This window comes from Vanellus vanellus (assembly GCF_965231255.1).
Source record: "Vanellus vanellus genome assembly, chromosome: 1".
Classification (NCBI taxonomy): Eukaryota; Metazoa; Chordata; class Aves; order Charadriiformes; family Charadriidae; genus Vanellus; species Vanellus vanellus.
Window position 1 is genome coordinate 70113281 of NC_138905.1, and position 14800 is coordinate 70128080.

Here is a 14800-nt window from a genome sequence, read left to right on the forward strand (position 1 = left end):
GTCAGTTACGGTCAGAAACCCAATTACTGAAAAATAAAGCATTCCAACTTTACTATTTGGTGAAGTTGTTCAACAGCAGCACTGCAAAAGAGCAAGAATACAGAAAGCCACCTCTTGGAGAACAGCATCCACACAACTGCAGGTATTATATAAAATTGAGGGCAAGGATTCTGACAATTATCCCATAAGCACATCACTCATCGTGTCTGACTTAACAGTTTACTAAAACTGTGTCAAACCCAATATCCTCTAAAGACCCATCAGTGGAAGAAACCTGGGGAAAACTCATAGACCACTGAATTGTCATGCAAAGTAACCACACCTTTTTTTTATCCAGCAGAAGACAGGAAGGGGAAAAAAAAATGGGGAGGGGGAAAAAAAACTAGGGAAGGCAATAGTTGGAGCACAATACACACACAAATGACTGCACAGAAGTCTTCTGCTTCTACTAGACCTCAAGGCAGTTCAAAATGCAGTCAGAATTAGTGCAGTCCTGCACTGGCCCTGCCTCCGGAGACTGTTAGTTTCTGTGTGCAGTCATGATAGGTTTGCAGCAAGAAGCAGGTAAATGGTAATTGCTTGCTTCCAGTACCTAACAAGTACTCTAATTATACTTGAGTTCTTCTTATCAAGTGCTCTTTCCAGCTCCAAATTTACAGTGAAGAAAACACGTTACCAATTCACTTCAGTGTCAAAAGCAGCTGCAGACTGCGAAAACAATGTTTATCTTACAACTCCACTCCTCTTCCAGGAGAGCTGTGTTTGCCAATCACAAGAAATAGGACTGTTCCTACTTGACTATATCAGATTCCAGCCCTGCAGAGTTAGATCTGCAGAACTTTAAAGGACATAGTCAGCTCCAGTGTTTTAAATAAGCTAATAAAAAATGAAGTTGCTGCAGAGTATGCTTTAAACAAAGCACAAATAATTAAAAAAAAAACCACCATCACACTTTTTTTCTCCACGTTCACCTGATGTTCATAAGGGTCTTGACAAGACGGGAGAACATATGTCTGAAATCAGCAGTATCAAACATACCAGCCCTCTCCCTTAACATTCTTCTTGCCTGTCGTGGCATACTTCAGCCAAGAGCAAAGCAAGATGGGAGTGTGGGGCTGTTTCCTCAATGATTCCCTGCTGGGTGCAAGGAAAAGGAAGCTGCTTATTTGAATGCAGAGGAAACAACGGAGGTACTTTCCATAGGCAGTTAAAGAGCAAACCGGGACAAGAAATGGATGGGTAAGGAGGAACAGAGGCTGGGACTAATTAAACAAGGAGACTAAGAATGCAAACTACTAAAGGAGAAGAGAGAGGAGGGGGGAAAAGGGGTAAGGGGTGAAAAGAGAAGACAGGTTTGTGGAGAAGATATGACCTACAATTTTCCAGACAAATAATGACGGGGAGAAGTGGGAGCAGAGCCGAAAAATTTTGGGAGAAGGCCAGAGGCAGGGATTGAGGCTGTGGGGATCGAGTCAGTCGGAAGACCAGAGCAGGAGTGAAGGATGAGGAACAGCTAGTGAGGAGGAACAGGAGGTCTGAAGGGTAGAATACTAGGATTTGTTAAGAAGGTAGGATTAAAATTAAATGCCTGAGAAAAAGAAACTGGGACTGAGAATGAAAATGGAAGTGGGGTAAGGATCTTTGGATGGAAAAAGAGAGGACTAGGACAATGACTGTCTGGAAAGATAAAATAAAAGGGACAAAGAGTGTGTATCCACCAGAGCACTATATCCTTCCAGTGTCTGGTTCAGAATCTGTGGTTTTAAGTCTCACCATTCCACAGTTGCCAGCAAACATCTGTGAAATCCACTGACTATGTCCCATTTCCTCTCCATGAGGATCTACACAGAGGATGACAGCCTAGTGTTGTTATTAGTTACTCCATAAGGACATGAGGCTGAGTTCTCTGTGGTGGATCTAAAGGTTATAAATCTGTTGATATATCAACAAAATGCAAAGTCTTAATTTCCATTGACTTTGCAACCTTTGTAATGTTCTTTTAACATAACTGCATATACAATATACACATAGGAATGATTACTCAGAATTGAAATGTGACCATCTGTAGCGTGAAATGAAACATCTGCTTTACAGCAATGGTACATGACATTTTAGAACAGGAAGAGAGGATTATGGCATCTGAGCAGAGAAACCGGGGTAGTTAAGATAGCAATCTGTAATCCTGCAAACTGGAACTTGACCAAGGATGTCAGAAGTTACCACTCCCTTGCAGCAGTTGTGCAATCTGTGACAACTAAATGAAATGCAACTCTCATTAGTGTAAGGAAAATCCAGAATTAATGCCCTAATCATTAAAATATTATTACCAATTTACAGATAACTTTTCAAGGTATTTTGCAATTTTGCTTATCATTCTACTGACAGCATGACTCTAGAGTCATGCCTATGCCTCAGAGACACAAGTTGCCCATAGAATAATTAACTCCGCAGCCATCCTAGCTGCTTACAGAGCTCAGCAGGCTTATGCAGCCACATGGCGCTCCAGGGATTTTGATGGCATTCCACCCAGATGCAGCATCCTGCACAGACCTGTTAATTTTGGAGCCGAGCTCTAAATCTGCCACTGAATAGTGACAAGTATCATTAGAGCAATGTATCCCTTCTGGCAAAAGTGTTCTGGCAGCCCCAAAAGCAAATAGAAAGCAAATTACAGAGGCAACAAAAGGATACTATAAAGCCACATACTCCACCAGGCTATACTGGCTCACTGCATTTAAAGGGATACTGCCCAGTATGTGTTTTTTTTTTAAGTTTGTTTTGAAAAAGGTATTTTTGAGATGAACAGAAACTTGATACAGTTTTAAAAAATATCAACCATTTTTAAAAAACTTAAACGTTGTCTCTGGCTGTTGGAAGCCCAAGTGACTGAGTCACCGTATAAATAAAACCAGCTTGTAACAGATCAAAAATGACCACTCTGGGGTGACTGCCTGAGCTCAGGGAAATGGAAAAAGCAAACAAGCAAAAAAGGTAACAAGTAAATTCGATTTTCAATTGAGATTTTCTGCAACACAGTAATTTTTTAAGTGACAGTGTCCCTTTAAGTAAAGCTTATTTTGCTTTTCTTAAAGCTACTATTAGTGAATTTGATGGGATCGCTGTCTCTAAAGAGGCATTAGGAGGAGAAGCAGGAGGAGGGAGAGGTATAATGGAAATAGCATTGAACAGGGATAAGGTTCTGTTAAGCGTAATTCAGCATCAACCCTTTTACAGCTCCTACTCTATGCTCATAAAGGTATGTGCCAGCCCTGATGGGCATAACTAGGAAGAGGATTTCAAAGTCTCTCTGCAGAAGACACCCCAGGAAAGAACGCCAGAGGGACTGAACAGTCAGTGAAGCACAGGGGTAGCAGAGGACTATGACATCAAAATTAGCATAGGGAATGGATCAACAAATCAGATCTACTTAGGAGAAGTGTCTTCCATTTTTAAACTTGAATTCAGGTGGATGTACTTCAATAAAAGCCTATTGTGTCAGGACAATTTGTAGTCATTCCCAACAGACAGCTACAGATAGATACTATGTGGGACAGCCTCCCCCTGGAGGAGGAGAAAAAACAACAGTTAAAAGCCTGGGCAAGATTAAATTTGAAGTATCAAATGCAGAACACAACGAAATCAGGGGAAGACTCCTAGTGATGTGTTTTGGATCGGGCCTAGAGCATGTAGATCTTCCGCTCTGCAGAGCTGAACTGTAATGCACTCCCTCAACAAAAACACAGCTTAGATCAAGCAATTTTATATTCTGAAAGACAAATGAAATGAAACTCTGAGATGACAAAGCAGCCGAGCAGAGTTTGTTTGTTCTTGGATCCACTGACAGATTTGTTAATTTTATAATAGATTTGGAGTGATTAAACTAGCAAAGGGAATTTTATTTTTCAAGATGGGCAAATGCTAAACAAATGCCATTTGCAACCCAAAAGTTATCCACCTACTAAGGGATTCAGGAAGCAACATTAATTAAAGAAATGCAGAACCACAGTGCAGAGTGATGACCAGATTATAACTGCTATGTGAAAAAAAAAAAAGAGCTAAACACTGTAACATGTGTTTAGCACTAAATAAGATATTAAAAGAAAATAACAGCAAGAAGCTTATTAGCTGTGGAATGATGCAAACTGGGCTGACTGGAAACTCTAACAGCAGATTCCAGCAAAAATGACTGGAACTCTTAACAATAGATTCTCTCCTAGCCTTACAGTAAGACAAAACAAGAAAGAAGAAATATCTGTCATCTACAAGTGTTTTCAAAGTCCCTTGAGGGAGCATTTTGTTTTTGTTAGATCATCAACACAGGCTTTTTTGGAAGAAGCAAACAAGCCTCAGGAGGGGAAGAGGGAGGCAATGCCATGACTAATCCTTTACAGTGCTGTTAGCTCTTGAGAGCTGGTCAGTTCTGCTGTCCCCTTCACATTAAAATATTTTCCTAAAGAGGATTTCAACGGTAGAGGTGGACTTTGCAAAGGAAAAGCAAAAAAACAGAACAGCCTTCCACTGCTAGCAGGGAAGATGGCTGGAGTGAAAACAGTAAGTAAATTTTGAAATAATCAGCACTGTGGAAAATCGAAGAGGGAGCCTTACACATGGTTTGTGGAGCATGCCAGGATCTCCTCTTCCTGAGCTGGAAAAGGGGTTCTGCTATAGCCAGTCATGTGGAAGGGCTGTTTCTTCTTGTTTGTGAGCCAAGGATGGGAGAAGTAGGTGAAGGGAGGGGTGGGGGGGAGTGTCAGCAGGGTTAGTGTCAGCAGGAGGTTCAGCTATACATACCACCCAGATGCAAGTCGATGAGGTCACTGTAATAAGACTCTCCCCAATAGTCTACAACAAGGAATTGGTGAAGACAGAGTTATTGAACCAGATACCCACCCTAGCCCCACACAATCCAAGCAATATATGAGAAAAAGACATACAGACAGAAGCAAAAAAAAAAGGCAAACAAGAAACATGCATCTATACATGTGGGCACATATATATATAAAAAAATTATATGTCCCTCTTTCCCTCTTTCTCTGTATATATGCATATATGTACACACACACACAAGTATATCACAAACATATATATTGGGAAGATGAGGAGAAAATTCCCAGCAGGCAGGCAAGTACTTCCAAGGAGAAAAATCAAGAAGTCTACACAGAAACACATCACCTATTTCAGTCTGCGCCAGTACCTGACACTGGTGTCTTTCCTGTTCTTGCTGAGAAAAGCTGAAATAATCTTGTTGCTTTCATGCTGAGCAATATGTCAGAAGGAAACAGTGTAATTTCCTAGGTCAGCTTCAGGAAAGGTGTAAGGGTTGATTTCTTGGAGGCGAGTGAGGATGAGTCCATACAGGACACAGGTGGAAGGTAGTGACTGAGTGCTGACACGAATGGCAAATGCTTAAGTGTGGAAAGACGGGTATGTGTGCTTCTGCTAATGCAGTATCTATGCCAGAGAAGAACCTGCACAGGAGGGTGTGGAACAGAGACATGTACGTTCACAGGTTCTAGAGACAGGTACACCATGAGTCTAGCACTGTGTAACATTGCTTTGGGGAAAAGACAGATGGGAGAGAGCACTATTTCTCACTGCATATGATTCACTTGATGTAAAGAGGTGGCTCATAAATTTTTCAGTATTGATCTGACAGTAGGAGACGTTTTCCCATCTCTTAAAAATGACTGTCAACGTTCATGCTAAAGGAGGATAAGGGAGAAAAAAAAAGGTTCCAGAAATTTCTGATTTGACATATTTTTAAGTTAATATTTGAAAAAATGAAAAATCCACACAGGAAATCAAAGTCATAAGCATGTCCAAACAGGCGAATGCACTATAATATGAAGTACTGTTACAGTAATAGCAATTACATTCAAGGTGTCTCTTGGGGCACTGCAGAAAAATGGGAAAAATGTTCATTGAGATTATCCTAATTCACCTTTGCAGCAACATACGATGATGCAAAAGAAGCAGGGGGGGGGAGAATGACAAAAGCTTAGACTACCTGTATATGACAAACTTGCAACCTGAAATAGAGCTTACATTCCAAATCATTCATGAAAGCGACCATCAAAGGCTAAGATTTTCCAAGATAATCACAGAGAACACATTAAGGCAATTAAGTAAACATAGGGTGTGAGATCATTTTCTGAATTAGAAACTAAATATTAGATTGAGCATTCAGCTTTTAAAAGAACAAAAGACTGCGCCTTGCCTGAGGCTGAGCCAATTTAAAAAAGGAAAAGACAAGGAGATAGACAAGAAGGTGCAATTATTTTGTCAAAATTAAAGTTGACAATGACCTCCAAAATGTTTCTGCATCTGATTGGTTGAACAGCTACTATAATTATATAGAATATTCCAACTTGACAACTATCAGATGATGAGTGAAATTCCTGGAAAGAGTACTGAGCTGTACCTATTGCTAGGATCTAAATTAACTGTAATCTCTCAGGAAGACAGCAGGGCATCACTGAAAAATTTATTGACAGTCTTCTCAATATAAGTCACTTGGCAAGAACATATTAAGGCTGATGCAAAACGGATGGAAAATAGAAACAAAATTATTCTCAGTAAACAAATTCTTACCTACAGTACTGGTATTTTGTGCTTACCAGTCCAACTGAAAAATATTTTTTTTCTAAAAATGGAAAGAGGTCCAGAGGTCAGAGTTAATGGAATACCTCTACAAAAGGCAGAGAGGAAAGATGACTAACAGACAACATACTAAAAGATTATAAATGACAGAGAAAGTAGTTCAGATGGTCTTGTCTATCTTTTTCTACAACAGAAAAAGAGAAGTATCATTACAAAATACAAAATCCTGTTTCTTCTGTCAGGATTTTCAAGTATCTAGTAGTAGGAAACTACTACTAACACCATCTAAAACTTCATTTTAAATGTCTAAGTCAGAGAGTGATTTGTTTTTCACTACAGAAAGGCAAGACGAACAACCCACTCATCACAGACCCCAGTATCTTCTCCAAGAACAGTTAAAACAAGTTGCTTCCTATGAGATAGACATTACTTTATGTTACATTGCAGTCGTCCTCTATTTATGTGGACAGAGTATGTCTTTTTTTTTCAAATGACAACTACACTTTATACACTGCCCTTCCCTTTGTAAATTTTTGTTTACACAGTTTCAATAGGGGAGGGACTGCTGAGAGACAAGAGCATGATTCCACACCTTTACACAATGGTACTGGTGAATGCAGTAGTCATCCTTAGGTCAGTATCTTAGGCAATACAGATGACAAGAAAATTATACTGCCCTCCTGAATAATTAATGGCTATTGGAGGCAGAAAAGATTTGGTGTTATGGAAACTGATGTCTCAGACGTTAAAAAATAAGTTGTTCGGTTATTTTATTGCAAACATATGTAAAATGTCTGTGCAAGAGTGGCTAGAGAGGTGAAGGATGGAATTAACTTTTAACTTTGTGTTGCAGTCACCACAGGTTAGAACATGCTTTCCCTCCCCTCCCCCTGACAGAATGTGTTTTGTTAATCCCCTGAAATAACTGCAAGAATTGAGGCTGGTAAATTCTTTACAACAGAGTTAAGCTTCTCTAACCATAATGTATGATATGTTGATAGGAACATGTTGTAAGAGCATACCCTAGAGGCTTCCTGAAGAAAAGAGATTAATTTTGCAAAGTGACCTACAATTTCTTACTTCTGCTAGGAAATTCACAAAAACACAAACTCATCTAGGACTGCTTCTATTTTGGGAGAGTTGGGACTGAGAAGTTAGTTATACAAGGGTTTAACTCTGCAGTATTCCATATAAAATAGCAATTCTTACTCTTGGTCATATTCTGCCCTCTCTGAACATTTATTATTCAATGCAAGAACATTCTATCATAAAGAATGTCTCTCAGCTGCTAAGATTTCCCACTTGTGCTGGTATGTCTTACAGGAAAGTCATTTAGCAGCTGAGTAATCAAGATGGATTTCCAGATGAAGAGAAGAAAAAGGAAAAGAACAATTAGAGGTAAGAGAGGTGGTTTTAGTAAGTGCAGTAACTGGCAGGCCAGCGAACAGAGTGGGGCTACACAGAAATACACAGCATAAGGAAGGATGCATTACCACAGAGAAAGAGGTTTTGCACAAGGCTATTTTTTTGAACCCACAAATAAAAAAGCCAGCCAGATCACAAAACCATCAAGGTCCTCAAGATTGTTCTCCACACTTGCAGTATCTATTTTCTTTGGCAGCCACTCAGTCCTGCTGCTTTGGCACACCCTTGCAGAGCATCAGACATACCTAATCCGGGCCGAGTAGTAATTGGTGGGAAGTCACAACAGACTTTTCCTCTGGTGAGCCTTCACTGCTTAATCAAGTTCCATCTTCACAGACATAGCGGTCACTCTTCAATCCAAGCAACAAGCTAAAACATTTTCCAAACACCTGTTCCACTATTACCATTTCTGATCTCTGATCCTTGTAATCAGGTATGTAATCCCGGGCCTTTCAGGTATATGCACACTGCATTTGCCTGTTGGATATTTGACTCCTTGCAAACAAGGATTCTTTTTTCCAAATCATTATACTACTATCAGCATTATCTGAACCAAGTACTCCTCCACTCACATACTTTGCCAGATCAGATGATACTCTTTTAATTTAATTTCAAGTACACATAACATTCCTTTAACAGCTTGACATGGATACCTTTCAGTACACGTGTGCATTTCTGCTCTGCACAACTTTTTCGGAAGTAGCCAGTGTGCTGGGCTGTGCAGTGAGGAAGATGTTCTGTGATGGTCCCTTGTAAGGACACTACCTTGATAATCCAACACAATAGAGAAAGCACACACAATTTCACAATTAATTCCTTAACATACAAACGGGGTTCTCTTACTGTGACCGCTTTATGTGAATTGCAGCTAGGAAACCCCTGCAATTTTCTAGCCGTAATATCCAGTAATATGCAGAAACAGTCAGACAGCCATTATTAATAGGTGGAGAATTACCTCCTAAGCCTCAGGCAAAGACAAATGAACTAAGTCTCTGCCGATAGCGAAGTCCCAGAATTAGAAGAAAACACAAGAAAAACAAGGCTTCAAAAAGACAGTAGAAAAGGGAGAATGGATTCACATTGGACTCTATCTCTAGGCTATAATGGTCCAGTTGCCTCTAAAATCCAAGCAGCTATGGACTACTGCAAAAGCACTTGATAAGAAAACATTAAAAAGCAAACCACGTTCTGATGGATACCTGCTTCTCCACGAAGGGCCTTCTCCACAGCAACCCCTCTCTCCTCGAGTTGCCTCTGCTTCTCTTCCACTTGTTCAAGCTGACGTTGGATGATCTGTTCAGAGAAGAATGGAGCAGAACCTCACCAACAGCAATTCTCCTGCTCTGCCTGCAGCACTCATCCAGCACTAAGTGACTTCAGTCAAATCAGCCTTTTCAAAAACAAGTATTTGATAATACACTGTTTCAAAAGCTATCTGCTTCAAAAGCTAGCACCACAAGTCCCTCCAGTGAGAACTTCCTCCCCATCCCATTGCATCCTATCCCTTAATTTTGCAAACACCTTGATACTCATTTGCTACAACATCAACCACCTTCCTAAATGCTGAAGCGAAAGGTGATACTATTCAGGCGTCTGAGCCCCTACCTCAAGTTTTAAACTAAACCCATCACCTATAGATGATGCCAGCAGTCTTCCAACAGATTGCCTGGTAATTACAGGTTAATTAGGTAACACTTCACCCAGCAGCATAATCTAGCAAAGCAACGATAGGCGCAGCTTCATCAGGTATTATCTGACTATCACTGTTCCACTCAGTGCATGATGCTTCACTCATCTCCAGCTAGAAAGGTGTCATGGTCATTATTTTTCTTAATGTAAAACTATCACGATAGGCTTCACCCATTTTTCCCATGTCTGTTATGTGATACCAAATTCGACAGAGGGAGTAGGAGCAGGGACAATCATGTAGAAATATTCTGCCTCTGGAATATCAGGATCATGGTGCTTTCATACGGATTTAACTGTCTGCCGTGACAAGAAGATTGTGAGACACTACCTGAGCTCTGTGTAACCTCTTTAGCTCTTCTTGCTTGGCTTGTCTACGTGCAGCTTTCTGTACTCGCCGGGTCAGCTTGGCATTCAGTTCCTCTTCTGTGTAGGCTCTCTGAAGGACGGAAAAACAGGAGCAGATTTTATTTGCATGCTCAGAGGTATGTGGGGAAGGATGACCATTTTCTGTTGAAAACCTCAGGAGGAAGGTGTTCTGTCTTTGCTATGGCTGTGTCAAAAGTCAAGCTTCTGTAGGCAAAGGTGTTCACAGTGCTGTGAGCAACCATTTCAGAGTCAAATCAGGAGTGAAGAAGCATATAAGCCAACTGCAAAGCTGTGATTTTATATAATGTCCCACCCCATCTTCCATTGCTATATGAAACCCGTCCCCAAAGATCATATCAATTTTTATTCTATTTCTCAATTGATTTAGCCAAATGGATTTAGTTGAATCAATGAGTACCATATAGAGGGGTCACCTTGATTTCATTTTAACGAAGAGCAAAGGCATGTCTACATGAACAGTTACAGCAGTATAAGCTAAGAAATTATTATAGTCTGCTAGTGTAGTTGTATTGGTATTCCCCTCTCCCTGTTTTATTCTGGAGCAAGAACATACATAGTTGCGAATTATACTGGTATAACTGGTAAAGACTACCTGTGTAAATTTGTGCAACTTTTCTACAAATCAAGGTGGCAAAAAGACATTTGAAAGCAAAATGACATTCTGGTATGAGACAGGAAATCCCATCTGACAAGCAACCCTACAAAACTGGCTGGTGTAAAACAGAGCAAACAACTCCTAAATTAAAATTAGAATATTATAACACCAGAAGCCATCCAAAACGAGAAAGGCTATGTTCATAGAAATAGAAAGGTATTTCCTCCTCTGCTTTTCTCTCAGTGAACTAGTTTAAAAATAAGTAAGTCTTTTTAACGTTACTGAAATGGGGTTTAGTATCTTATCAGGTATACTAGTTGGCTGTGTTGTAGTCTAGGAGGGCTTCCTCTCATAGACTTTTTTGATTGTCAAAGAAACTTCACAACCGCTTTAAGTGAACTCCAGTGAAGAAAAGAATTCTCTTCCCACATACACTAATGTAGGCTCTAAGGGACAGCTGTAAACAGATGTCTTCCACTTCTGGAAAGAGATCTTCTCCACGGACAATCAACTTAAAGTACAAAATGTTAAAACAGACCACCCTGAAATTTGCTTTATCTAGTTACTGTACTGCCACACTGGTCAGTCTACCTCTGGTTTATTGTTCTCAGTGAACAGAGTTTAAGGCATGAACACAGCTCTATTAAAAATCCCTCAGATAGGTGGTTAGCAAGCACCATCGTTAAAGCTCCAAGAAGTTAACACTTTACTCTTTCTTCCTTTTTTAAAAACACAAAATCCACAATGATACCCAAATCGGAAGGTAAAGTGATAGAGGGTGTGACTTTCCTGTCCCATGCAACGCTCTTGTGACTTTGAAGACAGGACAACAAGAATTTCAGAAAGCAACAACGTTCCTGAAATAGAAATGCAACTTCTGTCTTGATTTTAGCTTGATACAGAGTTTCACTAAGATTTCAGTGAACTCAACAATTTTGAAAGATGCTGATTCAAGCTGATGGTTCACTTGAACTCATATTCTAACTATTAAAAAAAAATACACATAAATATTTAATTGCCTTGAAAACCAATTTGTTCTGAACCTCAAAGATCATCCCCATCACTCTGTACAGTGGTGCACTGTTGTGCACTGCTAATTGCATGCATTCTAACCAGACAAGACAATTCGGAGCTTAACGCATCTTTGGTAGTCAATTTCTTCAAAGAATTTGCTGCCCACGTCTGCTAACATCTCACGCATGCACAGTCAATGTTTGTGATGTTAGTGTACATGTGATGGCTAGCTATGGATTCAATGGGTTAATATAGGGACATGCAATGCAACAATGGCCAACTAGTGGGAATGGAGACACTACCTTTGACGAATATGATCTCTTGAATGCCAAGGCGTGTGGTACATAAATCGACTTTAAAGGGGGAATGGTAAAGGAAAAAAAAATAAAAAAACATACAAAATGAAGCACAATCAGTTCAACATTGAAAACAGATGCACAGTAATAAAACAAAGCTGTTTTTAAATGAAACATAAATTTGTGCAAATGCTGAACGTGACCCAGACTGATGAAGCACAATGGAACTTCTGTCCTCAAAATCAAGTTTCTAGCACACTCCTGAAGGCAATTAGCTTTGGCAGCCTCTTTGAAGATACAGTCAATTTGGAAAGGACTTTTTCTAGAGGAATTATTTGGCCTTTTTCTACCTTTGGTTTTAACGCCCACTGAGCAAGTGCACGTACATACACATACAAAATTTTGGCTTAGGATTTCAAATAATGGCTTATGCTGGGGCATGTTTGGTCTGAACCGGCTCAGCTCAGCCAACTGATTATCTCTACTTCACAGAAATGATCACTTGCACTTAACTAACATCATAAATCTTCCTCACTACTTTGTGACAGGAGGAACACCAGAGTGGCTTATGTGTTCTACAGTAATGGAATCTCCCTGTCTAAAAAGAAAGCCTTCAGAGAGCCTGAGGAGCTAAAATTAGGAAGAGGAGGAGAGGAGGAGGAAGAGAGGAGGAGAAAAGGAGGAGAAAATCACTACCTTCACTATCCAAGGATATTCTACATTACCCTGTACCCAAAAATAAGTCAAGTAAACTACTCAGGGTTTATAAGAGAGGTAAATTTTCCTTGAATCATGAAGAACAGAGGGCATTGTGCCCTTCTGGGCAAACAGCCAGCATTTTGCATTTTCACATTCAATTAACTAAATACAGTCACAAATGAAAAGCCATAGAAAAACTTCAGCATGTATGCAAATTTCAGTAAAAAGCAAGCTACCTGCAGTAGTAAAACACATGTCTGATCACAATACCACAACTGTATGGGAACAATGAGAAACACACTCACAATGACACACACCTACAAACACGAGACCCACGAGGCATTTACATTGGGAATTCTTTACAGGATGCTTCTCTTGAAAGACACGACATTAAACAACACTGAATTAATTCACTGCTGATCACAAAGAACAGGCTAAACAGAGCAAGCTGTCTGGGAAGCAAACTCACGACAATTACCAAAAAAGCAGCACAAGCAGAATTTCAGTTTAGAGAAGGGGTTCACATAAAAGTTATGTAGCACACAGGAAGTAATCTCTTACCCACAGTAAGTAGCAGGCAATTTGTAAGTTAAAAAATATAACCCCCACCCCAAATCAGTACAAACCCAGTTCTGTCAGTCTCAAAGTTCAGTTACATTTCTTTTGACAGCAAGGCACTACAGTGTTTGCATGTACATTCTACATCCTTGGACAGGATGCAATAAAACTAGGTAAGTGGAGTTCTCAGATTCATTTCCTCTAAATAATTTAATTCTCAAAACTGTTCTTTAGAAAATAGGCAGATGCTGAGTGAAGAAATTCTTAACGTAACTTCAGCAACGCAAATGGGAGAAGATGAGACACCACCACCATACCTTTGGCAGAGCTGGTGAGATATTTTCAATATTTGGATTCCAGGCATCTGCCACTGTTACCTATCCCCTACAATGCTTAGTGATGAGATCTTTTTTCTGCAAAAGCCATTTTAAATCAAAGTAGCTCAGCACAGAAAAAAATGACCATCAAGGCATAGCAAAGTCTGAAGAAAACAAGCATGGACCTTACTGAAGCCCTGCTTCCTCCTAAAGGAGCTTCCAAGACAGAACAGTAACTCTGCAACTCTTATCTGAACCCCCTGTACTGCATATCTGTCCTCTGCTAGCCACAGGTACCTCATTCTTCTGCATCTCTTGGAAAATGCAGAATTTCTCATGAAACGCCTTGAGGGCATGCAAGGAGGAATGGAAAGGGGGAGACAAAAAAGGGAATAAAATAAAAACAAAACAATCTTCCTCTTAGAAGAGATCTAGATCAACTAGGGAGAGAGATTAAGAGAGAGGTAAGTAAATACAGAAAATTCCTACTCACTTCATCAACTCTTGCCACCAGCCTTAAATTCATCAGTTATTATAATTCATTCCACTATATATATAAAAAACATTTCCTGTAACACTTCAATTTGCAGTACTTCCATACCTTTGCCATGTGAGCCAAGTGTCAACTAGATCCTGCCATTTGAGACTGATTTGTGCACACTGGATGACAGGTTTGAAACAGGAGGCACAAACAGTCTGTGACACTGCCCTCTCAGATGCTCTCTTCTTCCTGTGTTTTTTTAACGTGTGAACCAGGCACCACCAGGATGGGACAGGGGGAACACATTTTTCATTCTTCAGTACCAAAAGGGCCTTAGTGTTCTGTGGGGTCAATGAAATCTTTACTTATTCCTCCAAACCTTGCAAACTGTCTAGCAGAGCTTAGAAGCTCTCGGGAATTCAAGAAGGACTCTTCCCCATTACTATGATTGAGCAGTTCCTTACATTTTTCACTTACTTTTTGCATTAATAGTGCCACCCTAAAATTGAAATAAGTAGTTTAAAAGCAGCTACCTCTGGCACTTGGTTCTCACTATATATTTTCCATATATAAATATGTGCAAATAAGTTAAATGTATTTTTCTCTCTGCGCTTTTATGGAGACACAACTGGTGTCTCCTCTTTCCTCCTGAATAACTTTGTTAAAGCATCATTTAAAGTGAAACTTTTTGGGTAGAAAGCTGTGGATACATCTTACAATATGACATTATAGCACTAGC

At 39.8% G+C, this 14800-nt stretch overlaps 1 protein-coding gene across 1 annotated transcript in view; it reads right to left on the bottom strand.

Moving 5' to 3' along the window:
* The window catches only part of LOC309686098 (F-actin-monooxygenase MICAL3-like), a 31263-nt gene that overhangs the window by 13399 nt on the left and 3064 nt on the right, over positions 1-14800 (bottom strand). Inside the window, exons 3-5 of the mRNA XM_082498636.1 lie at positions 12013-12063; positions 10043-10150; positions 9225-9318 (exon numbers count right to left, since the gene is read on the bottom strand). Of these exons, the coding sequence (XP_082354762.1) occupies positions 9225-9318; positions 10043-10150; positions 12013-12063 (253 nt within the window). The remainder of the gene's footprint in view (positions 1-9224; positions 9319-10042; positions 10151-12012; positions 12064-14800) is intronic.